At 35.8% G+C, this 25794-nt stretch overlaps 1 protein-coding gene across 1 annotated transcript in view; it reads left to right on the forward strand.

Moving 5' to 3' along the window:
- Positions 1-8537: 8537 nt before the first annotated feature.
- Positions 8538-25794, forward strand: part of MTTP (microsomal triglyceride transfer protein) — a 49055-nt gene continuing 31798 nt past the window's right edge. Inside the window, exons 1-6 of the mRNA XM_036914050.2 lie at positions 8538-8727; positions 14295-14482; positions 15751-15894; positions 23352-23459; positions 24638-24754; positions 25056-25195. Coding sequence (XP_036769945.2) covers positions 8667-8727; positions 14295-14482; positions 15751-15894; positions 23352-23459; positions 24638-24754; positions 25056-25195 — 758 coding nt within the window. The 5' untranslated portion in view covers positions 8538-8666. The remainder of the gene's footprint in view (positions 8728-14294; positions 14483-15750; positions 15895-23351; positions 23460-24637; positions 24755-25055; positions 25196-25794) is intronic.

Here is a 25794-nt window from a genome sequence, read left to right on the forward strand (position 1 = left end):
AGAGCTCTGAATTCATTTGTGTTGAAGAGAGGAAAGCCTCTCTTGCCTAAACTACTTAAAATGTATACGGAAGAGGGTTGCCAGTATCACGTGATTTTACACAAATGGAAAATAAAATTTAAAATCTGAGTCAAATTCTTAATATCTCCATTCATTTCTTGTATGGTTTTTCCAATGCTGTTATGCAAAATAGGTGACATTTCATTGTTTATAATACTTAACCATATTTAACCTTTTTGCTAAATATACAGATCAAGTCAACTGAAGCAAAACCGAAACTTAGCCCCTTAGATTGTCTTTTGTATTTGGTTTTTGATTTGGTTCTACTGCTAAAAGATGATTATTGCAGAATTTGAAGATAAGAATGAGGTTTGAATGAATAGTAGACTGCCATCTCATGGAAAGAATGCTGAAGTAAATTATTTTTTATTTTTGAGAACATATTTGAACATATTTAAAGATTTCAGTGAATAGAAAATTCAGTTCAGAATTTGTTTTCTAAAATAATTGAAATTTCTCTAAGTTTAGTCACAAAACTGAAGTCACTCTTGAAACGCTCAAATTTTACTTGAAAAGCTGTCAGCTATAAGACCATGTGAATCACTTTCTGTTTCTTTCTCCTCTCAAATCTAAAAGGTCTCTTAACTGAGCATTGACAACGAAGTCTGGATTCGTTTGTGGTCTGTTAGTAGGGCATCTTTTTTCAGCTACCTCCATATCAGGGCCAAGAGTAGCTGAGGGAGGATTAGTAATTGGATATGGAGCCCTTCACATGTAGGTCATTAAATTCAAGCTGGCACAGTGCTATGCCAAATCTTTTCAACAGCTGTTCAGTTGTCCCTCTGGATCTGCCTTATGAATAATTACATTTTTTTTTCAGAGTTAATACCATCCTTAGATATTTAAAACAAAATTTTCAAATTACTTTAAAATCCCTTATGCATTAGTAGTGGAGTCAATGGGTTTTCTTTTGACATAGCCATTTAACCTTATATGGTGCGAAATTTAAAATGATTCTAGTATCAATCTAAAGCAAGCTCCAAAAAAGTACTAGCAAATAAAATAAAAGGGGCAGTTTAACCAGAGATTGAAACATATAGAAAGTTTGGGAAGGTAAAGTCATGCTATAAGTAATACTATTTCCAGTGATTTGTAAAATTTGTGTGTTTATTTGGGACGTTTTTTGAGTTCCATGCTTTTTGTCTTAATACTGTTGATATGAAGTTAATTAAATCATGATCTCTGTCCTTAAGGAATCCCTAATCTAGTGGGATAGTCAATGGCAAATAAATACCATACTATACAACATATAATGTATTTGAGATGCATGTACATGGAAAGGAGCAACTAAATGCTCCTGGAGGCAGGGGATGTGGTTTTAGAAACTGAATAATTTGCCCCATCTTGGAAAGTAAGTAGGAGTTTTCCAAATATCAAGGAAGGAATGGTATTTAAAATATTGAGGACAGTGAGAGCAAAGACATGCCATAATTTGGCACATGAATGAAAAGCTGTGAGTAGGATGAGGAAGAAAGAAGAAAGAATAACCCTAAAGGTTTTTCTAATTTGGACAACTGTAAGAATGTAATTCTGTTAACTGGGCCATTTAGAAAATAGTGGAAGGAAATTAGGTTTAGAAAAAAAAGTAGTTTGGGGGAGTCTGTAGGATATCTAAGTAGTAACATCTTGAAGTCAGCACATATTTGGTAGTTTAGGCCAACATAAGTTGTAATCAAAGAGATAATAATAGTCCATGGGTTATAAACTTACAATGTCTATGAGGACTAGAAGATACCAAATGAGAGAGGCTATCTGGGAGAAATGTCACAAACCTGAGAGCACATTACCTGTTTAATCAGAGTACAAATGCCAAATAGGTATGTGAGCCTAATGATATCAGATCTTAATTTTTTAAGAGCAAATGAAAATCTGGATTTTTATGTGAAATCTGATCTTTAAATGTTGGTAACTATTCTGTTTATTTAAAAAAACGAGCAGGCTAAACAAAACATGTCTGTGGACCACATTCAGACAATCGTCAGCAGTTTGTTAAACTGGACTATAGATTGTAGAATGAGAAGAGGGCTACAGATAGAACCGAATTTTATAACACGAAAACATACTAAATACAATTTTGAGCTCCTACAAATCTTTGACCTGAAAATACTGAACAATGCTAACAAGATCCATTACTTTAAGCCTAGTTCTGATTCATTAAGTCTGAGAGTACTCTTCAGCAAATTGGGAGTAGGAGGGTGTAGGAATAGAGTAATACTTGGCAAATATGTTAATTTCAGATAAAAAAACCAAAATCAGTGAATTTTTTTAACCTTGAAAGGTATCCAAAAGACAAAGTCAACCTATCATATATAATCATTTCAACTTGCATTTTGATTGACTTGAAATGTAGAAAAGGTTTATGATGTTTGTTAAAAATACCTTATCTCCTGCATCCTACCTCCCAACTAATATATGCATATTGAAAACTCTAGGCATATGATGGTGGAGACAGTGTAGTTTGAATCTCCTCATAAAAACAGGTACAGCATGTAGGATAGCAAAACAGTAATAACCACAATAACCTTAGATCATGGCTACAACATAACTTAAGTGAAAAAGATTCCTTGTAAAGTTCAAAATTCAAAATACCAGCAGATGGGAAGAAACCACCAACTTAGTATCAGTGTCTGTGTAGGAGGAAATACTGGAAAGACAACAAGTATCTGAAAAGAATGAGGATCCTAAAACTGCCGACAGGTATTTGCTAAAAAGCGAGGGAGACCAATGTGAGATCAGCAGCAAAAGTGGCAGACTAATTTCAAGGTGAGTACAAAGGGATGAGCAGGAAGGTCTGAAAGTGCTGTAAGGGTGTGGAACCTATGAATTCTCAGAACTTAGTAAACCTGAACTTCCTTCTTAAACAAAGCTTACCACTAAGGAGAAACTTCGGGAAGTAGAGTCCAAATTGAACAGAATAAGGACAATAGAGGCAAAGGAAAAAGCAGGTCCAGATGGAAACGACAGTTCAGATGATGACATACATTATGTGTCATTTTATGAGAACATCAGAAAAGGTAAGCTCTAGAACCATCAGGCTAGAAAAGATGTTCTACCCACTTCTCCCTGTTAAAATTACAGAATAACTTGCTTAGCTTAAACATCTGCTACAAAAAAGAATCAGAGTTGAATCCTATTTAATGTTATGATAAGAATATGAAACAGAAACTATAGCCCAATATTTCAAAACAAGATACATATTTAAATGATAAACGATAGAATAACATAAAATAAACTCAGAAATGAAGTGATTAGAGAAGAGAAGATTTGAGGGGACATGACAGAACTCAGAAAAGAATATGAAAACAGTCATGGATATTCAATATCACACTTGGAAGTCCTAGCAAGTGCAACCAGACAAGAAAGGAAAAGAGAAGTAAAACTATCTCAGTTGACATGATTATCTATGTAAAAAGTCCACCCAAATCAACAAAAAAGCCCTTGTGGAACCAATAAGTGATTATAGCAAGGTCATAAGATACAAGAGTAACATGCAAAAGTTAATTGATTTCCTACCAGCAATGAACAATTGGAATTTGAAATTTTAAAAACAGTAGCAACAAAAATAATAGGTATAAATCTGACAAAATATATACAGTACCTATATGAGGCAAACTACAGAGCTGATGAAAGAACTAAAAATCTTGAATAAACGTAGAGTCATTCTGTGTTCATGATTTGGAACACTTGATATTGTAGAAATTGTCACACTGTGTGCCTATCTTGGTTTCTGATATCGTTATTCAACAAAAGGAACCACAGCTCCTTGGAAAAAGGACTGATTCTAGGATTGGAATGAAAATATTCAAGATGAGCCTGGAGCATCTTGTAATGTCAGAAATTAAGGAAATAGTTGCACACACACAGGGTGGGGTATGTCAAAGGAATGCAGGAGCTAACTGAAAGAGCTCCCAATAGCTAAAGCTGAAAAATAGTAGAAACAAAGTAGTATTGGATTTAACCCAAAATACAAGATAAATACACATAAATAGGCAACCGCAAACTATCTGCCTACCCAGCTGCTCAAGGACTGGTTTCCAGGAACAGCCCAGGCAGACTAAGCCCTTCTTTCCCTTTTTCCTGGAAATTACGTGGGCCACTAAGGTTGCAGAGCCTGAACTGTTGGAGCAACGCCTGTGGCAAGTCTGATATTTCAGAAGTTGAAATGGAAATAGGCTACCTTTGCAGGAAAGCAGTTCAGAACCTGCCACATGAGTGTCATAGAGTGGCATGTGTTTCCACAGCTAGGAATCCCTGAATTTTAACCCTCTTTTAACCACGATTTGAAGATGCCTTGGAAAAAACTCTCTTATAACTAAAACCCAGAAACAAGGCATATTCTGGAAATTGGATAGTTTCTGTCTTGTGAATGCAGACATTCTCAAAAAGTACATATTCAGAAGTCCATACTATGTTAAGTGATGAATAAATGTGGGAGAAGAGACAAATCTCTCATGCAGAGGAATTTCAAATAATTTATATACTACTCCACTCTCAAGGAGGAAGAACAAAATGAACTACTCCTTTAGTAGGGGTCACACATCGTACTTCCTTCCAAAGAGTACAGGGTGTAAAGGAAGATGAAGAAGTAATTTTACAGTGGAGAAACCTGACAGTACTGCTCAGTCAGGTGATCAAGGTCAGCATCAACAGTGATAAATCATGTTGATATGATGTGTAAATGGCACCTCTCTTGTCTTCCTCCCCCAAACCTATAGGCCCAGTCAAATCATGAGAAAAATCTCCTACAAAATCCAGTAAAGGAGCATCCTACAAAACACCTGGCCTGATCCTACAAACTACTTCCAATCTGTCAAGGTTATAAAAAACAAGGAAAATAAACTGTCACAGTCATAAGGGTCTCAAGGATACATGACAACTAAATGTAATGTATCCTGGAAGGGATAGTAGGATAGGAAAAAAGCATTAGATAAAAATGAAGGAAATATAAATAAAGTATGCATTTTAGCTAATAATAATATATTAATGTTTTATTAAATTAACAATCTCCCACACTAATATGAAATATTAATAATAGGGGTAACTGAATGCAGGCTGTATGGGAAATCTCTGGACTGTCTTAGTAAGTAGAATTATTCTGATCAAAATATAAATTTTCTTTACTATAGTTCAGTAAAAGTGAGCCATCAATTTTTTCCTTTAAATGCTAGATGTTCAGTTTTGTGTTGCCAAAGATAGTGGAAAGTTAGACTCCTCTTAAGATGACTGTTATTGACCCATGAGGATTTAGTTGTCAAATACCTGTGTGGGGAGTGGAGTGGAGTGGGGGGCAAAGTTCAATTAATAACTCTATTTGGGGAAAATTACTATCCTTTTTGGAGAGTCTTAGATTCCAAATATTTCATACCTAAGTCTCAAGTTTACTCTTGTTAAGGAAATGAATTTAGTGGGTTTTAATTTTCTCAGAGAATTCTTAAACAATACCTTTTAAAATAGTGTATGTATTCTCCTGTAATCTTTTTGCCTTTGCATAAAAGATCACCACATCATAAAAAATTCTTAACCTAACAAAAATATTTTTTGTGGTATTTCTTGAAAATGCTAAGTCCCTCACTCAATGAAAAATATATTATTAGACTTAGGGATAACTGGAATGTCTCTCTAAAAATTTTTTTCATTAGTATCACATTTCTTTCTAAGAACAGAGTAGTGTTCTGATGTTATAAAGTTTTTTTCCCCTATAGCTATCATCCTGACTTACCATATCTGTGTCTATTTGGGTAATACATTTCCTTCCAGCCTTCAGTGGGGTGAATTTCATTTATCTTCTAATCTCGGAAAATTACTTAACTCCTAACAACCTCTGATACTCAACAGAAACACAACTTGTACTTTGGAATTAGTCATCCATCTTTATTTCATAGTTGTACATTTATCACAGCAAAAGAGTAGTGTAGCAAATATTCCACAGCATCACATACTACCAGCAGAATTTCATTGCAATAGCATTGTTTTAAAATCTATTATTTGATTTTGACCTAGCTAGCACAGATCAATTTTTCCCCCTGTATGTTCATCCCAGACACCTAATGTGATAATCAAATGCTCTGTTAGGCTCCATACAAAATTGTGGTGGACTTATTAAAGGACAGCCCCAATTAATAATTCTGTGTCATCTGTAAGAAATCAATTTCTTTCCACTTCCTATCTCTAATGCTTTTTAGGTACAGGAGAATATTGGACTAGGTTTCAAGGTTTGTTCTTTTATATTTCTTATATCATTTTACCAGATTAATCTGAGCCTCATTTTTTAATATGTAAAATGATTATTGTTAGGATATACTGTAAAAAATGTAAAGTACTTAGCATAATGTATTGTACATAGTAATCATCCCATGGATGGCAATTCTTATTATTTTTATACTGTGTTGTGCTTCTGTCCTTCATATGCAGTGTAATTTGCTGCTGAGTTTTGGGATGTATCTCCTACATATATTATATAATGTTTGCTTGATCAACAGAGCAACAGAAGAGAATGACTCTCCTCTGGTACACAGAATTCACTGAATATGGAAAGAGTTTGGCATTCTTATTTCCTCTCCAGTGAAACAATCTTAAGTCTTTCACATGTTATCTTCAAAAGAAAAAGCTATAAGCAAAATATAAAAGGATGATGTTATTTCTTATCAACAGAAGCAGCCTTATTGAACATCCTGTGTTGAAATGACTGCTTAATACAATGACTCAAAGGAGCTTTCTAGTGGAAAGCAAATGCTCAAAGGAAACAGCACTTATTTTATTTGGCAATAGTGACATGCCTTTTATTGGCTGGACTCTGGTAAACACCTGACAAGAATGGTACTTTACCCGAAGACACACGTGTCATGCACTGCATATTCTAGCCTTAAACATTAAAGGTCTATATAACTGTGAACCTCAAACGGAAATACAGAAAACAGTTCTTAAAGAATCACACAAGATTCAAACAGGTCCTTAATTTAAATAAATATGTGAAGGTTAAGTGACTAAAATGGCTTCATGTTACTGTGTATGTTATGCAGAAATTGTATAAATACACAGAAATCTATTGAAATGTAAAATGATAAAGCACTTTCACATTACCTTGTGTTTATAATAACTACTATTCATAAAAACATATTTCTTTGACAAAGTTATTTTTCAAAGAATGGCCTTTTTAGAAAACTTGTTATTTATAACTTTAAAGTGATAGTCATAACCATTTTATTTTTGTGTTAAGTACTTTAGCCATGATTTGCATATGAAACTGATAGCAAAAAGTTCTAATCTCAATAGTTCTTAAAGGCAAAGAATTTTCATTTTTTAGTTCTTTATGTGAAAATATTTTTCAAGAGGATATGTGCTTAATTTTGGAGATTTTTACATTTTATATTTCATTTGGTGTCTTTGTCTGACAAATTGGCTATCTTTTACTTGGGTTGTCTAGAAGATTTAAGCCTAGGGTTAGAATTCTGGAAAAGGGTTTTGAGAGAGACAAGAGTAGTTTAAGAATCCATTTTATACTTAAGTATGCTGTAAGCACTATCAAATTCATTTAAATAGACCTTCACTGACACTTTATTCCCTCCTTTGCCAAAACATCCCCACATGCCCCATGAACCACCTCATTTTAGTAGGTTTTGTTCATACCAGGTCTCTGTTGGGGGAGTTTCCAAGGACCAGAAAAGATCTGATTCAGCTAGCAGAACCTTGGCCATACTAGGGTATTTGCTTTAATTCTAGAGAAATTTCCTAATTAATTTTCTGTGGCAAAGTGCTGAGGGCTGAAATTCCCCTTCTGAGTCTCTTCCTAGAAATGGGATTCAGAAAGCCTGGGGGACTCCCAGCCAGCCTGGGGACTCAGATAAGTGTTTCTTTTCATAAATACAGCTAGAGTTCTAAACTGATGTACTCAGTTGGCCTGTTAGCAAGGTAATGGCAGGCAGTGCCACTTTGTCACAACCCCATACAGTGTCACCCATAAGGAGAATCATGTAAGTTTCAGAAATGAAAGTTCTATCTACTCTGACATTATTTTTGAGTGATTGGTGGTGGTAACACTTACATATTTTTAATTTAAATCCTAAAATTCAGAGTGTTTTTTAAAAATAATAACATACACATAGTATTAAAAACTTCAAAGATGACCATACAAGACATAATAAAATTCATTTAAGTTTGGCTGAGTTTGAGAATTCTCACCACCCTGCCACATAAAGTGGTAAAATACAAAGATAGGCATTTAATATTAAAGGTATGATGATGGTTAAATAGTGAGCAGAAGAGTATCACCTCCAGTTTTCCTCAAATGCCCCTCTTAATACTGAATTTATAGGAGGGTGGACTGGTTTAATTCAAGTCTCAAAAGTGAAAATTTTCTTGGTTTTCCATATTGAGTAAAAAAAATTAAGAACAGAGACTGAAAACTACAGCCCCCCTAAGTTTAATCATTAATTGTGAGCCCTTTGGTGAACTTAGGTCCTGATTTTGGAGTTTGGAATCTGACCTTTCTTCAAAGATAAACATTATTGCAGGTTCTGAGGAGGGTCACTCCCTGGCTGCCAAAGGAAGAGTCCACTTCTCAGTGAAGCCTAGCGGGGCCTGGATGCGTTAGAGGGTAGCTGGTCACTATGATTCTTCTTGCTGTGCTTTTTCTCTGCTTCATTTCCTCATATTCAGCCTCTGTTAAAGGTAAGTTTGTGTTGCCTTTTGCTAAACTTTGATTTTAATCATTGAGGGAAAGCGTCTGTATGTGTGTGTGTGTGTTTATAGCGAAAGAGCTCCGAACTAGACCATCTTCAAAACCATGTAACTTTGGAATGTTGTGAAGGCATGACTGGTGGGTAGGAAAACCAAGCTCCTATTCCTACATACATTAAGAAAACAGAGGTTCCTTTTAATTTTAGTCCCTCAGACTAGTGTGTGACTTGCATCAATTTCTCATTCACGGTCTATTTTTAAAAGGGAGAAGAAAGATGCCAGCTATTATTACCTGCTTCCATTGGTCACTAACTGAATACAGCTCCTTCATTTGAATTGTAAAAGAGGATTTTTTTTAAAGTTCTTGAATTTCTGTCTAGTTGCTTAGCAATGTGACATCAAGAAGAATTAGACCCAGTGAGAAAGGCATTTGATTTGCCAAAGAATTATGAATGAAATGGTAAAGCATGTATTTTATCCACTGCCATTCGAAAGTGATAGAATTGTCATAATTGGTGAATTAAAGAAAAAACTACATGATATAGTTTTAAAAATGAATACTTATTATCTTTGGGAAAATAGTGTGGCTAGTTACAGTTTCTATTTTAGGATAAAATTGATTTTGGAAAACACATGAATTGATACCTTTAAGAGAAAACAAATACATTTTATAGGGAATAGTTTCAAAAAAACTGGATGAAATATATTAATATGGAATCTTGTCTAAAGCAAGAACATAAACTCCTTAGATTTCTAAGTGTTGCACCTTTAAAGTTATCACTTTTTAGGGTCTGTTAAGAGGGCACACACAAACTGCAGTAGTTTATAGTTACTAACATGAAATGCAGTTAAAATAGGGCCCAATTTTAATAACTGTACTCTAAGTAACTGATATAAAAGCATTCACTTGAAAGTGTCTAAAACCCTTTTGGGATAAATAAAGTGATCATAAAGTGAAGTCTGTCTCAAAATTTCTTGTGTGGAAAAATTCCACACTAGGAAAAAAGACAACCTTTTTTATTGAAGAATAAATGCAGGGGTAAATTTAAATTATTTCACTTAAACAAATTACACTTTAGTTTCTTGAACTAAAGATTGCATTTTTCACCAGCTTCAAAAACGTTTAATAATTAAAGATACAGTCCTTACTTGGCATTACTTTCCAAATAAAATGTTGAGTGTTTGAAATATGACAGACTTATATTTCATAATGTGAGATATAATACCATGGTTAAGTCTGAGAAAAAATTGACATATAGTAATTATTGTGGCTTTCTCTTTTCTTCCCTACTCTATATACAAGAAAATTGGGTAACCTGATGTTTTCAAATATATACACTTACAAAGACTGTTAAAAATAAATACACACACATAAACACAACAGTGACTTACAGGGAAATATGGTTTAGAATATGACAGAGAGCTACAGTTAGTTGTGTACAAGCTCAATGGCATATCCAGATTTTAGAACCTGAAACATATCAAAATAGGTGCTACTTTGAGGTAAGATTACAGAAACATCTTACTTTTGCAAATGTCACTGAAAAAACCATGGAGTGTGTACACGTTCTAGGGTCCCCTTCCAAGATGTGGGAAGGTGCCTGGACACGTGAGGGCCCCAAAACTTAAGAGCCATTAGCTTCATGATACAAGTTGCTTATACCAAATATCATAAATAAGAACTACAGGACTTGACAGCTCTCTATCTACATGTAATTGCCTTTTGTATTAGAGTACTATGATTTAATTATAGATCCCTTGCCCTGTGTAATGAATTGACACTTAATGACCAAACTCATTGCGAAGAGCTTACTTTTAAAATCAGGCCATCATAAATTTTGGGATCCTAGGCATCACCTCAAAGCTCATCTCAAATTTAACTATCAATGTAACTGTTTAGCAAATCCCCAGATTCCGGTGGCTGTTGAGTTCAGGTTGAACTGGAGAGAATGGAGGAGGAGGTTAGGATTAGCATGAAAGAGGTCTTATTTAGAAGAGATGTGCTAAGTGTAAATGTTCTGACTCAAGTTTTTCCTACTTTTGAATCATATTTTGTAATGGTGGGTCTCTTCTCAGGGGTTTTCTTGGTATTTTCTTTATAGTGCTTTTACTTTTAATAACCCACACATGAACTTTCTACTTAATCTTGTCACCTTTAGACCTGAACTGTTCCTTCACTTCCAGTCTTTCTCTAAATCGCAGGCCCGACCCATATTTTTTCAGTCCATTCACATTAATCATTTTCCAAATTTCTTTCCTTATCCTTCATCCTACCATTGTACTTCCAGTCGTATAGTTTTCTGTTGGAACCCTAAATTCCATTACCTATCATCCTTATCACTACTGCATGTCTCTTCAAGCCTTACCTTTAATTTATCTCTACATCATCTTCTTGCTTAAACCTATTAACTGTGCTGTTGTAGTCATCTAAGTTTGATAAATGAGTATTTTAAGCTATTCCTCAACAGGTTCAAAACTAAGAGTTTTGCTTTTAAGTCACTTAAACATTCTAAATGTACTTAAAGGGGTACATTGAAGAGGCGCTGACTCCATTTTGGGCTAAAATTAATTTCTCTTCTGGCTTTATTGAAAATTAGTTCCAAAAAATGCCATTCTGTGTACTTGCAGAGTAACACCCTAAGAAAGAAATTAAGTCAAAATTATAAATACAACATGCCCCTATTGCCCAGTGTTTCCAGATCTCTGAATAACATAAACAGAAATACTTGGTAAAGATGAAAGGGTAACAGGGACAACACCATAGTACAAGCCATGTATTTGAACCATTCAGGACTTTATCTCCTGTCAAGAGAGGTAGGGACAAGTTGTAGGAGAGCAAGGCCCATCTTCTGTGCATTACCCTTCCATGTCATAGTTGAAAACTGATTTATTACATATATATTGTCCCTTTTCACATTCTTTTGACCAGTAAAGTGAAAGAAAAAAATTATCAACAGGATAGTTTGGAAAGCTTTGGAATTCCAGAGAGGTTATCTTCTTACTCACTTTTCATAGTTATTTTAATCAGAAGACACCTTCATGTAGTCCACAAAACTTAGATCTCAGTAAATTTAAAAATCAAATTCTACATTATATCTACTCTATTGGGTTGAATGCAGAGTCAGCTTTTTCCAGCTGTCATATAATGCTTACCTTTCAGAATTGCTGTGAGGATTAGATAAGACAACATGTATTTCCTTTATGCCTTATTTGGAACTTGATAGGTGCCATAAAAAGAAGGCCTCTCTGGCCAAAACATCTTTCTTGGCCATAAAGTCAATGTTTGGAATGGCAATTGGGTCCCCAGTTAAAACATAGAAGAGGTGGATGTAGGAAGGCTAGAGGGAGTCACAGACTTCCTCTTCTTCAAGGTTTTTCCTGACTTTGTATGCCTCTGTATCTCATAGCTGTGGTTCTGTCTGACTTGGTGCTTGGACACAGTCAGGTTTTGTGCATATAAACTTGCATACCCACTCTCACACTTCCTTTTTCTGGCTTTTCTAGATTCCTATTTCTTTTGTCTCCATATCCCCTTTCTTTGAAGGTTTGGTAGATCATGTAACTTCACCACCCAAAACTCTGTTGGCTTCCCATCTCACTCAGAGTCACATTCTGTGTCTATGCAAATGTCCTGCCAAGTCTCTGCCCCCCATGGAAGCCTATTTGACCTCATCTCCTCCTGTGGCTTTGACTTACTCGATTCCATTCTCATTGGCCTCCTGATGTTCCTCCATTACACCTGCATGAGCCCTCTTGGGACCTTTGAATTTGCTCCTTCCCAGGTAGGGGAATGTGGAGGTAGGAGTGGGGATGGAGGGCAGGGGGATGCACTTTCCACAGATACCATGTAGCTAGCCTGACACCTTTGCCCAGAATCATACCTGCTCACAAAGTTCTTTCCCTCAGCATCCCCATTCCCTTTCCTGTTTCATTTTTCTTCTTTAGCTCTTCTAACATACTGTATACTTTGCTTAAATGCTTTTTTTTTTATTGCCCATCTCCTCCTTATTTACCTGTAAACGCACATTTGTCTGCTTGTTAACTGGTATAGCTCCAGAGTCTAGAAAATTGCCTGCCACCAAATACATGCTCACTACATCCTTGTTGAATGAGTGAATGAATGAATGAATTCCTAGCTCACTGCCTAAGAATGGGAAGGAGTTCAACCTAAATGTTTAGATGTGTTTATACTATAGGAAGAGCAAAGTGTCTTGAGCCAGACAACCTAGGTTCAGATCCTGCCTCCATCACTGTCTGGGTAATCTTAGGTAAAAAGTATAATCTCTGTGCCTTTCTGTTTCCCTATCTATAAAATAAGACTGATAATGGTGCCTATCCCATTAGGCTTTTGTAAGGTTAAATAAGTTAATGCACATAAAACACTTATAGCATTTTATTAGACACAATGTATTTTGACCCCTTTTTTTCCTCTGGGCAGTAGGTGATCTAGTAGGTGATGGAAAGAATAAAAACTTTTCAGAGGTTTTCTTGATTTGTTGGCTTTGCAAAGTAATTTTAATTCCTTTCTCAGCTGCCTCATGTCTTGCCTACTCATCTCAGCCTCCTTTCCCTGCATATGCATATTTCCTGAGGAGGAAAAATTTGTGGTTGCCTTTTATAGTTACCTAGGCAATGCAACCTCATTAGCATTGAGGAAAAATGTATACTGAAATCTTTTTTTACTAACTCTTGAGAGACACAGATAGAAAATCTGCAGATAGAATTTGTATGACCATAAACTTTAAGACATCTCTGGGAAGGACCTGATCCTTTACATTTCTTTGGATTAAGTTAAACTCAATTGGAGCGTGTGTGAGCTCCCTCATATATCAATTTTTTTGGTATACTTGTATACTATTTGACATTAAATTGCTCCTGCCAAGTTAAAGCCTTTGCTAAGATTTTATGTAGTAAAATAAAACACCGTTTTAGTCAGGAACAGCTGATATAAGTTTACATATGCATAACATTGAGATAAACCTTTGTGCTAAAAGTTTACTAGTTAAACTAATAAATTAAAATAGAGGCATATATTTTAAGTTTTCAAAATATCCAACTTAAGGAACTGACTCTTAACCACTAAAATTACATTGGCATTGAGCTGTTGCATTTGAATGATATGGTAATTAAGAATTGTTTTTATTAATTTTATAAAGCAATTTCTGGCTGAACTGCTACTTGAAATCATATTCATATACCTCAGTACAGCTGGAGTGAAAAAAAGAAATTGTATTCATGTAATTAAAAGCAATATAATACATTTCTTTAAAAACCATTCTATTGTTCAACCAGGGCAGTTAGATAATCTGATTATTAATTAATGATACCAACTAAGGTTTTCTGAAATGGAAGCTTATTTGTTTGTTTGTTGTTTTCATTGTTGTTCAAGCCAATGATTTCAGCAGATGGAGAAGTAGAACCATCTTTCATTTAGCAAATATTTACTAAGCTCTCACTGGGCACCACTGTACTAGACAATGGATGCACTGATAGCACAGTCCCTGACCTGACTGGTGCCTCACAACTAAGACTTGACTTGTGTCACTCTCGTTGTACAGGTCACACAACTGGTCTCTCATTAAATAATGACCGGCTGTACAAGCTCACATACTCCACTGAAGTTTTTCTTGACCGGGGCAAAGGAAAACTCCAAGACAGTGTGGGCTACCGAATTTCATCCAATGTGGACGTTGTCTTACTGTGGAGGAACCCTGACGGTGATGATGACCAGCTGATCAAAATCACGGTGGGCATTTTCTACCAGAGATATGCAAAGACTAGACCTCAACAATCTTTGAGACGTATACTGTTCGACAGCACTTGTCTTGTGCTCTGTTGTATATCCACTTTGCCACTAAAATAAGTAGACCTATAGTTTTGAAGTTTTTCCTAATCAAAAGTGATCTGATCTTTCCAAATTGTTGAAGCAGGCAAATAAGGCATATGCTGGTGAGTAAATGAAATATGATGTCTAGTTCTCTGTATTATATTAATAGGCACATTAAACTAGAATCCATTTGAAATGTTCTGGGAGTGAGGAGTCTAGAATCCATGTCGTATGAGAGACAATTGAGATCACTCTCATAGAAAGAGGAGAGAAGTTGGGCCCCCCAATTTTTCTGCATTCCTTGGTATAAAAGGTGGAATTATTAGTGAGAGACTAAACCTGTTCTGTATTCTTCCTGAGGAAAGAACCAAGCACTCCCTTGCCATGGCAGTGTTTGGTCAGCCACAGTGGTTTAGATTTATTTGTTTAGAAAGGAGGTCAAATCAGATGGCCTCTGGGGCCTCTTCCAGTTTTACATATGGTGATTCCACATTTGCTTTTTAAGGACATAAGGAAGTATATTTCCTTAATAAAGCCAATTATTCTATCTGTTAGTGTGAAACAGGTATATAAGACCAAGATTTGCTTCACTACAGCTGATAAATACTTGCTGACACATTTTATAATGAAGTCATTGCAATATATTTAAAGAGCAAGCTGTGCTTCTTTGGATTTCTCTAATAAGTGTTGTGTTTCTGTAGTTGGGTCAAAACTTCATCAGCTACCTGCTTTAGCCATTTCTCAATAGAACAGTAAACTATCTTGCAGAAAACACGATATACTTCCTTCTTCAGTAATCAGACTGCTTAAATTATATAGAGATGAAGTACAACAGGCAGGATTTCTTTCCAACAAACGGCACTGAAAGTGATGAAATCAGGCAGACAGCAACAGTTCAAAATGATTGAGGAGATAAGAGCAATATAAAACAGCCATCTTCTAGTCACAATTCTTGTAAACCTTAAGTCACAGATCCCAAGTATCAGTATTTTTACCTAATTCAAAAACCTAATTTTTTAGTACCCTCTTTATTAAAGTCAATGACAAAGCCCTTTGAATCATGAATTGAAAAGTAACAGAAGAAATTGTGGCCAGCCCTGTTCATTGCTTTACCATTTTATTTTCTAAGAGACTGATGGAAACAGACATAGGAAGTTTTTCTAATAGGTTTCTTTCCATGATTCCAGATAAAGGATGTAAATGTTGAAAATGTGAATCAGCAGAGAGGAGAGAAGAGCATTTTTAAGGGAAAAAATCCATCCAAAATCTTAAGAAAGGAAAACTTGGACGCTTTGAAAAGACCTGTGCTCCTCCATCTAATACATGGAAAGGTAAAAGCAACTTTTGGGGTCTCACAACTTTTTCTCCAACTTCAAATTCTTCTCCCCTTCAGTTTATAGGATTTTGAGGTGATCGTGGCATCACTGTTTTTATAGTAATTGGAATTTTTTCAAGAATTAATAAACAGGTTGCAAATTAAATGTTTCAGAAGCAAATCAAGGCATTGAATTCACTTATATTTTATAGCTATTATGTTCCCTATTTTTATAAAAGTCTTTGTAGTAGCATCAAGTATCTGTTTATTGATGAGAGGCCTTCCAGAAAAGGTGTATTCCTTATTAAATTAGGAAGGATTAGAAAGTGACTGTTATACAACACTCATCACAGATGGCTGGATACATTCAGGAGAATAGACAAATTATGAGAATGAAATAATCTAACAGATGAGTGATTTTAATTTATGAGAATGTCAATATCTGGCTTAAGTATGAAGTTGAAGCTTTTGAATGAGCATGCTATTTCTGAGTAGAGTTTATTTTTTAAAAAAACATTTAGAGATTTTTTTAAAGCAACAACTCTGAAAAGCATTTTATAAAAGTAATGAATGCACACTATAATATCCATTTGGAAATTTGCACAGAAAATTCTTTGTGTATTACTCATGATTTGATTGTAGTCTACTAAAATGGTCTTAATATGTTTGGAATTGAGAAGCAATTGTTATCACTGAATTATTAGGCATTATATATATGTGGGTTTATGAAAGTATAGATATATTTACATGCATAAAACTGTATCAGTAAAAATGAAAGCTCAATTTTAGGAAATAAGGTAGAAAAACAGAAAGGAGCTATTATAGATAAATTATACACATGTCTAAAATTTCTCTAGACTTGAAATTTCTGGATTCAAAATAAAGATGAAACAAATACTTCAAAATACAAATTTCAGACATGTGATTTTGCTAATCATGATGCACATTTTTATATAAAATGGTAAAAAGGTGCTTACAAGAAGGATTCTTGTGTTGTCACCTCTCCTACAACCAATCACTATCATGACACCATGTTTGGAATACTTCTATTCCTTCCCTAGTTGTCAAAATACTTACCATGTTTCAGGCTTTGCTCAAAGGCCCTTTCTTTTATAAAGTTCATACCCTTCCAGCCAGCTGGAAATACCCACCCCTCATTTGGACCCTTTTATCACTTTGTAACTCACTCATGGCCCTTATCACTTTCTTCTGGTCATTTGTGTTATTGCTAGATTATGGGTTTTAGTAGAGGAAATTCCCATTCCTCTTTATATTCCAGCCCTCCTCTGTCCTTTACACCCTTGGGATCACTTTCTCCTTGAAGCACCTAGAACCATGCCTTGCACTGACTGACTTGATGTTCCAGGAAGACTTTCTCAATATTCTCCCAAATCCTGTACTCTCCTGGACTTATTCTATCCAAGCATTTATTACAGTGTATTGCAACCCTCTCTTTATTTGTCTTTGCCCACATTTAAAGTAAACTTTTCACGGGCAGCAATGGTGTCCTTATTTCTGTATCTTCAGAGCCTCGCCTATAGTGGGAACACAATAAATGTCTGTACTCCAAAAGAATGAACCTCTAAGGTTATATGGAGCTAAAATGAGTTGAACTTAGAGAAAAGCTCAATTTATTGTCTGATTACCAATAGGCAAAACGTAGTGAGCACTTACTGTGCACCAGAGGCTGACTGGAGGTATTATCTGAATTACCTCTTTTAGCCTCATGCAACTGTAGGAAGCAGAGGCTGCTTTATCATCCCCTTGTGATAGATGAGGAAACCGAAGTTGAGAGAAGAAACTTGCCTAGGGTCACACAAATGGCAAGTAGTGGAACTGGAATATGAAACAGGTCTAATTTCAGAATCTAGGCTAGAAACCTGTATGTTATACTATCTTCCAGCTGGAAAATATTTGGGAAAAATACTAACTCTTTGGCTGACTTGTATTCTCCTATTTTATTTTTCACCATATCCATTAATTCACTTGATTTTCATATGGCACAACTTTGTTAACAACATGAAATACTGTTATTTTCTTCTCTGGCCTTCCAATGTGGCAAAACACTTAAGCCTGTAAAATACTAATTGCATTATAATCTTAATGACAACCTATCATTTTATAGCTCCTTGGGTAGCAGCTGAGTACAAAGTCTTCTGTTACACACACAAAAGAACTCAGTGCCCTTCCTGTTCAAAGGCTGGGATGGAGCTGCCACATCATTATTTCATTGACTCCAACATGCCAGTTCTACAGGAGTGACTTGTGATGATTTACTGTAGCCACAGGTTAAAGTACACTGAGGTATCTTTCAGTTATATGATAAAGTTGGAAAAAACAGGACCCTGGAGACTAAGAAGCCACGTGGAATTTTCAGCCACATCATTGTCAGAAAAATCATATGTAAACTCTCACTTTGGCTTGCTGTGAGAGAAATTTTGCAAGGAAAGGCTGAACTACTGATTTATGCTTTCTTAAAGAATATTTTCTACGCCAGGCACAAATTCAGTTTTACTCCCTGAAATTTCTGTGATTCAAGGATGCTCATCAGCATGTTTTTGTTTTGTCCCTCCAGAGCCCCCTGTTTGAAGCTCCCATATTTACACTATAAAAGAGAGCCCATTAAAACACCTAGATGCATGTTTATTGCACATCTTTTTTCCAAGCCCATTCTTCTTCCCTACTTAAGCACTTGGTCATGACTCAAGTTTTGTCTATAAATCGTAAATGTGGAAATACAACGGTTTCCTGGTTGATTAACACTAACAAGGAAAATATGCCACAAGTTTCAGCATGGATTCTTTTGCACCTGAAATGCTAATCCAATTAACTGGATAATTACTAGATTTCCCTTTCTGTTCTTTGCTGTCAGTATTGATTAATTAAGCACATGGCTGCTGAGCTGACCCTTTATTTTGTGTTGTTATCTAGGCCATTGATTTGCTCTCTGAATCTGGTGGTGTGGTTTCTGTACACACACTGGCTGTCCAAAAGAAATATGACACCTTGAGAAACTTCTGATTCTTCATATATTTCTTCACTTATCTGCTTTTCACTGTGCTTTTCCTTGCTCTGGTCTGTCTTAGACACATATCAAAGATATGCTTAGAGACATAGCTCCGGCTGAGTAGACCAAATAAAATGACTAATCTCTGTTTGCTGGGATTGTTTTGTTTACTTTTGCTGTTTGGCCAGCTAATGGAATTTTGCCTTGTCTTATTCTTAAAGAAGTTATAAATTAAGGGAATGTAGAGAAACATCTATTTCTTAAAGAGAAAGTACAGATAATCCTTACTGATTCCAAGGGGAAATTAGTGCTAAAATTTGGCCGGAGGAGGCGCTGCATCTTCTTCCCCACAGCCTACCCATCTCCTTCTGTGTTTGGTTTCCTAGGGGTAAAGGTTTAGTTTGTAACTAGGTTGTTCCTGTTCTCTGAAAGCTCTGGGGACTGTGAATTTAGATAAGCGTCCTGTGCTCTTGGATGTTCAAAGCACATTTCAGAACTAAATGAAGTAATCAGTTTTATGGCATGAATACAATAAAAATTACTCAGTTCCTATTGTGAAATAATGGATTCTTAAATTAGTACTTTGACAGCCAAATGGACAAATTGCAAAGTTCTGATTGTATTACTATTATTATTTTAAATTATAAAAAGCCTGCTCAATTCTAACAGTTTTGACAGTTAGCTAATATGGACACTAATGCTGCCTTCGCTTTGGATCTCATTAGCCTGCACCAAAGGAACAGAAATTAGGCCCCAAAGATAGCAGTCATACAAAGGAAAAACTTTTTGTCCACTTTTTCAGTTGTAGGGAAACAATATAAATTAATAAAAGGAAGAAAAAAAAATTCTCTTTCTATCTCACAGTTCACATTGTTCAGCCTGCCAGGGAAAATAAAAAGGGCTCTAACACCATTGTCCTATAGACCCTAAGTGGTCAAGATCAAAACTTGATCCTTTGAAGTGGTTTGGTAATAGAAGGGCACTTAACCTTGAGCGTAGTCCATTGATTAAATCTAAGAACTGGGTTTGCTGAAATTTTAGGTAAAACTTTATAAATGGTCAGGCACATTTTGCAGCCTGGAAGGAAAGTGAGGATACTGGTGATAGTATAAGTATTTTTCCTACATAATGGCTCCTCTTGCATTCTAAATACTTAAGAAATAAAGTATTTGAGATTCAGGCAAAAACAGTCAGGGCCATAAGCATGAGTGTATCATCACCACGTGAGCCCTTCTGACTGTATCTGGGCCCAAGAGATCCAGTTATGAGCCTATAATAGTCATGATATCTGAAGATCTTACACTCACAAATATTTGAAAAGGAAGTTACACTGTAATTCCTAAAAGGAAAGAAGACCCAGTTTACAAAATAGAACAATGGAAACTCAGCCGTGGATCTGATAAACTGACAGTGATTTGTTTGCGAATATGATACAATGGATTTTCAGACACTGAGATGACGATTCCAGTTCCTTTTTTAACCTAGACAAACACAATTCCAACATTTGTAGATTCATCCAGTATAATGACTAAAATTGATTGCCAAATAAAGTACATAGTAAATCTGTCACTAGGCAAAGTATATGTAGAAAATAAAAATAGAGATTTGAGGCACTTATTTGGATAAGCTAGAACGCATCTCCTCATGCAAGGGAAGCAAAATAAAAAATGAACAAATGGGACTACATCAAGCTAAAAATCTTCTGTACAGCAAAGGACACCATCAGCAGAACAAAAAGGCATCCTACAGTATAGGAGAATATATCTATAAATGACATATCCAACAAGGGGTTAATCCAAAATATATAAAGAACTCACACACCTCAACACCCAAAAAGCAAATAACCTTATTAAAAAATGGGCAGAGGATATGAACAGATACTTCTCCAAAGAAGAAATTCAGATGGCCAACAGTCACATGAAAAGATGTTTGTTATCAGGGAAATGCAATTATCAGGGAATGCAACATCACTAATTATCAGGGAAATGCAAATTAAAACCATGCTAAGATATCACCTCACACTTGTAAGGATGGCCAGCATTGAAAAGACTAAGAACAACAAATGCTGCCGAGGATGCAGAGAAAGGGGAACCCTCCTACACTGCTGGTGGGAATGTAAGCTAGTTCAACCATTGTGGAAAGCAATATGGAGGTTCCTCAAAAAACTAAAAATAGAAATACCATTTGACCCAGGAATCCCACTCCTTGGAATTTACCCAAAACTTCTCAGATTCAAAAAGGCATATGCACCCCTATGTTTATCGCAGCACTTTTTTACAATAACCAAGATATGGAAGCAACCTAAATGTCCATCAGTAATGAATGGATAAAGAAGATGTGGTACATATACACAATGGAATACTATTCAGCCATAAGAAAGAAACAAATCCTACTACTTGCAACAACATGGATGGAGCTGGAGGACATTATGCTCAATGAGATAAGCCAGGCGAAGAAAGACAAATGCCAAATGATTTCCCTCATTTGTAGAGCATAACAATGAAGCAAAACTGAAGGAACAAAATGGCAGCAGACTCAGAGACTCCAAGAATGAACTAGTGGTTACCAAAGGGGAGGGGTGTGGGAGGGCAGGTGGGGAGAGAGGAAGAAGGGGATTGGGGGGTATTATGTTTAGTATACATAGTGTGGGAGATCACGAGGAGAACAGTGTAGCACAGAGAAAGCACATAGTGGATCTGTGGCATCTTACTACACTGATGGACAGTGACTGCATTGGGGTATGGGTGGGGACTTGATAATATGGGTAAATGTAGTCACCACATTGTTTTTTCATGTGAAACCTTCATAAGAGTGTATATCAATCATACCTTAATAAAAAAATAAAAAGCAAAAACAAACAAACAAAAAAGAAAACAAGTTCTCAGATTCAAAAAGACTTATGCACCTCTATGTTTATTGCAGCACTATTTACAATAGCCAAGATACGGAAACAACCTAAGTGTCCATCAGTAGATGAATGGGTAAAGAAGATGTGGTACATATACATGGAATACTATTCAGCCATAAGAAAACAAATCCTACCATTTGCAACAACATGGTTGGAACTAGAGGGTATTATGCTCAGTGAAATAAGTCAGGCAGAGAGACAAATACCTAATGATTTCCCTCATTTATGGAGTATAACAATGAAGCAAAACTGAAGGAACAAAACAGCAGCCGACTCACAGACTCCAAGAAGGGACTTGCAGTTACCAAAGATGAGGGGTGAGGGAGGGCAGGTGAGGAGGGATGGAGAAGGGGATTGTGGGGTATCATGATTCATGCAATGGTGTGTGGGGGGTCAAGGGGAAGACATTGTAGCACAGAGAAGACAAGTAGTGATTCTGTGGCATCTTACTACACTGATGGACAGTGACTGCAATGGGGTATGGGGGGAGGACTCAATAATAAGGGTGAATGTAATAACCACATTGTTTTTCTTGTGAAACCTTCATAAGAGTGTGTATCAATGGTACCTTAATAATAATAATAAAAAAAGAAATGCTCAGCTATAGTTACCATAGAATTTGGGAATTTTTACAGGGAAGCTATATCCATCCTCTATTTCTAAGTCATGTGATGTGTTTAGAGTTAACACAAGGTGGAAAATAACAGACTGCTTTCCCAAAACTTCTCTTTGTATTCTTATCCTTATTTCTTAAACATAAGCTGAATTATCAAAATGACACGAGACATTGTTATCACTCCTTTGCCTATAAATATCAAGGAAGAAACAAAGCTAAGTTAAGTTACTTACTATTGCAGCCAAATCAGTGACTCTCCTTGTTTCAATCTCTTTTTCCTGCCTTTCAAAGGGAATCTCAAATTGGCAGGCCATACAGTGGTAGCAATCTCAACCTCAAATCATCTCCTTATACCCAAGACCCATGTGAATTCTCTGGAGGGCCAGGAGAAGTCACCCCTGTGGAATTTTGCCCATGAGCATCATGGCCATATCTGGGCCCTTATCATAGCTCTTAGAGGCTGTGCTATCTTATGAGTCTCAAGTGACTGACTTGGTGAGTGCTGTCCTCTTCCGAGAACCTGTTTCTTTGCTGTTACTTTAGACCTTGGTTAGTTTGTGTTTCCAGCAGAGCTGCAGGGAGATAACGTGTTCACATAGCAAAGAGAATGTTTCTGATTTATCTTTCTTGGGGAATCCTTGTTGTTCTCACATAAGTCCCAGCCTAAATCAGAGCTCTCCTTCCCTCCCTATGCTATACTCATCATGTTCACAGCCTTCATTACCAGTCTTCTGAGATTTAATATTCTGAAAGTCTTGTTTTGTAGAAATTTAAATAGCTTCTTTTTACAAAAATAAGAAAGAAATCCCAGCTTTGGAATAACAGCTCTCTTTCTCCCAGAATTGATGGAGCAAGAATCTGACCTTTCCTGCCACTTTTTAACCAGTCTGAAAAAATGATGCGCTTTTACTTCATTTACATTTGTCCTTTCCGCCCCACAAGGTTAAAGAGTTCTACTCATATCAAAAGGATCCAGTGGCCATAGAAAATCTCAAGAGAGGCCTGGCTAGCCTATTTCAGATGCAGTTAAGCTCTGGAACCACCAATGAGGTACTTGCTAATATTATTAAGGATCCAAAATCTTATTTGTCAGTAGTTAACAAAATTGTTTATATGGATTTCAGTAAAAAAGTTACTACCATGATCATGCACAGAAAAGGTGAGTTGGGTGGATCTTATTTACATATGAAACAACTTTCTGTTTTCCCCAATTTGTACTCAAAAACAGGGTAAAGGGAATCAGAATCAGTTACATTAAGGAGACTTATAGAATGACTGAATGATACAGAGGCAGAAATCCTTGGGAAGCATTCCAGTGATGTCACTGTACATCTCTCCCATGGGGAGTTTATTAAAAATATGAATTCCCTGGATTCACTGCATAGATTCTGATTCAATAGATTAGGGAGATCTCATGCATCTGTGTTTTATCATTTTTCTTGATAATTTGGATGCACTATCAGTCTGGGGAACCACTGGTCTATACCAACCTCCTTCATTTTACAGACAAAAAAAACTGAGGTTAAAGTAGAGAAGTTCAGTGGCTCTCCCAGTATCACACCTGGAGTCAAAGGCAGAGATGAGTCCAAGTTTCTTGGTCTGAATTCAACTAGCCCACAAAGGGATGAGCAAAATCTGATGCCATGGCTAGGCCAAGGGGTGTTGGTAAGCTTGCTAGTATTAAGTCGGTGTGGTCCTGACAGAGGCCCGAGAGAAGGCTCAGAGAGGCTAAACAGGGTTTGTACTGGTATACATTTGCCTACACTCAAATTGTTGATATAATTTATAAAGAGTTGAATTAATCCCAGTTTTTAAAGGATTTTTAATCATACTCAGCTAGTCAAAGCACACACACATACACACACACATCTTAGAGACAGCATTAAAAATCAACTCTTCTTGCCATATATTTACCCATTTATCAGAGGTTTTGATTATGACTAGGCTATTTATCTGATTCTTATTAGACATTAGAGAGAAGTAGGAAGTGCTTTATTATTTCTGGGGCAATAAGAAGGCACTAGTAAGACTCAGAGAGAATGGAAAAGAATCCACATTCTGCAGAAAATACTGAGTTCTTCCTGTCTTCCTATCTTGTCAGCTTGGACAAAATGGCAGCCAGCCCCCATGGCATATAAGGGACCCCAACTTTTTCAAGCCACTTCCCACTAGAATGCAAACAGGTCCATGTGAGAATCTCAGACATCTTATGGTAACTTTTATTTTAGGTAGATATCTCTGGGGATTGTAAAGTGACCTACCAGGCGCATCAAGACAAAGTGACCAAAATTAAGGCCTTGGATTCATGCAGAATAGAGAGGACTGGATTTACAACCCCAAATCAGGTATGATCAATACCACTTTCTGTGAGGCACCCAATAATTGCCATTTTGTAGAGATTAATTTAAAATAATAGAAGAACAGGGTAAGTATATAATTTGGGAACACCTGTAATTTTTAGTTTAGGATATGATTTCATATAATATCAAATGAATAGTTTTATTTTAATATATTCTAGGTTTGGGTGATGAAGGGAGGGTGTAAAGGGGAAGCTCTTTTGAAGATTAAAAGGTAGTTTGTTCTTTGATTTGATTCAGAGATGAAAAGTTGACTGCATGTTACAACTACAAATATTTATTTATTTAGGTCTTGGGTGTCACTTCAAAAGCCACATCGGTCACTACCTATAAGATAGAAGACAGTTTTGTAGTAGCCGTGCTTGCAGAAGAGACACATGCTTTTGGAATGAATTTTCTACGAACAATTTCAGGCAAAATAGTATCGAAGTAAGATAAAGCTGATATTTTAATTTTCCTTGCTATTCTTTGATATATTACTATACTTCGTTTTTAAATATACATATGCATACATAGAGAGAGAGGAGAGTGCTTCGTCATGTTAACGGTGAGCACCTTGAAAACAGTGGTTATATCTAGTTCATCTTCATTCTTCACATTATCTACAATAATATATGTGGCATGTATTAAATACTTGCTGTTTTAATAGAATTTCATTAACAAATCCATTGTTGAATAGAATTTAAGTTTTAAAAAAGACAAACTACTTGATTCATTGTAGTTTATTTTCTGATTTCTTTGTCAAATATTTTCCATGTTAAGGTTAAAAAGTCGCGGCATATGCATGTTCTCTCCTCAAGATTTTTTTTTTGCTCTTGTTAAGAAACATAAAAAAGTCGCATAGTGAAGTGGAATTAAGTAGAATTATTAAGTAGAATTAAGTAAACTTTTTATGTGATTTATAGTACTTATGTATTCAAGTCTGTTATCAATGTAGAAAATTTCTCTGGTCAGAATAATTGTCATAGGCTTAAAACATTGAATTTCAAATATAAGAGTATGTGTTATTTTCAGGTTTTAATTTAGAA

This window comes from Manis pentadactyla, chromosome 5 (assembly GCF_030020395.1).
Source record: "Manis pentadactyla isolate mManPen7 chromosome 5, mManPen7.hap1, whole genome shotgun sequence".
NCBI classification, from domain to species: Eukaryota; Metazoa; Chordata; class Mammalia; order Pholidota; family Manidae; genus Manis; species Manis pentadactyla.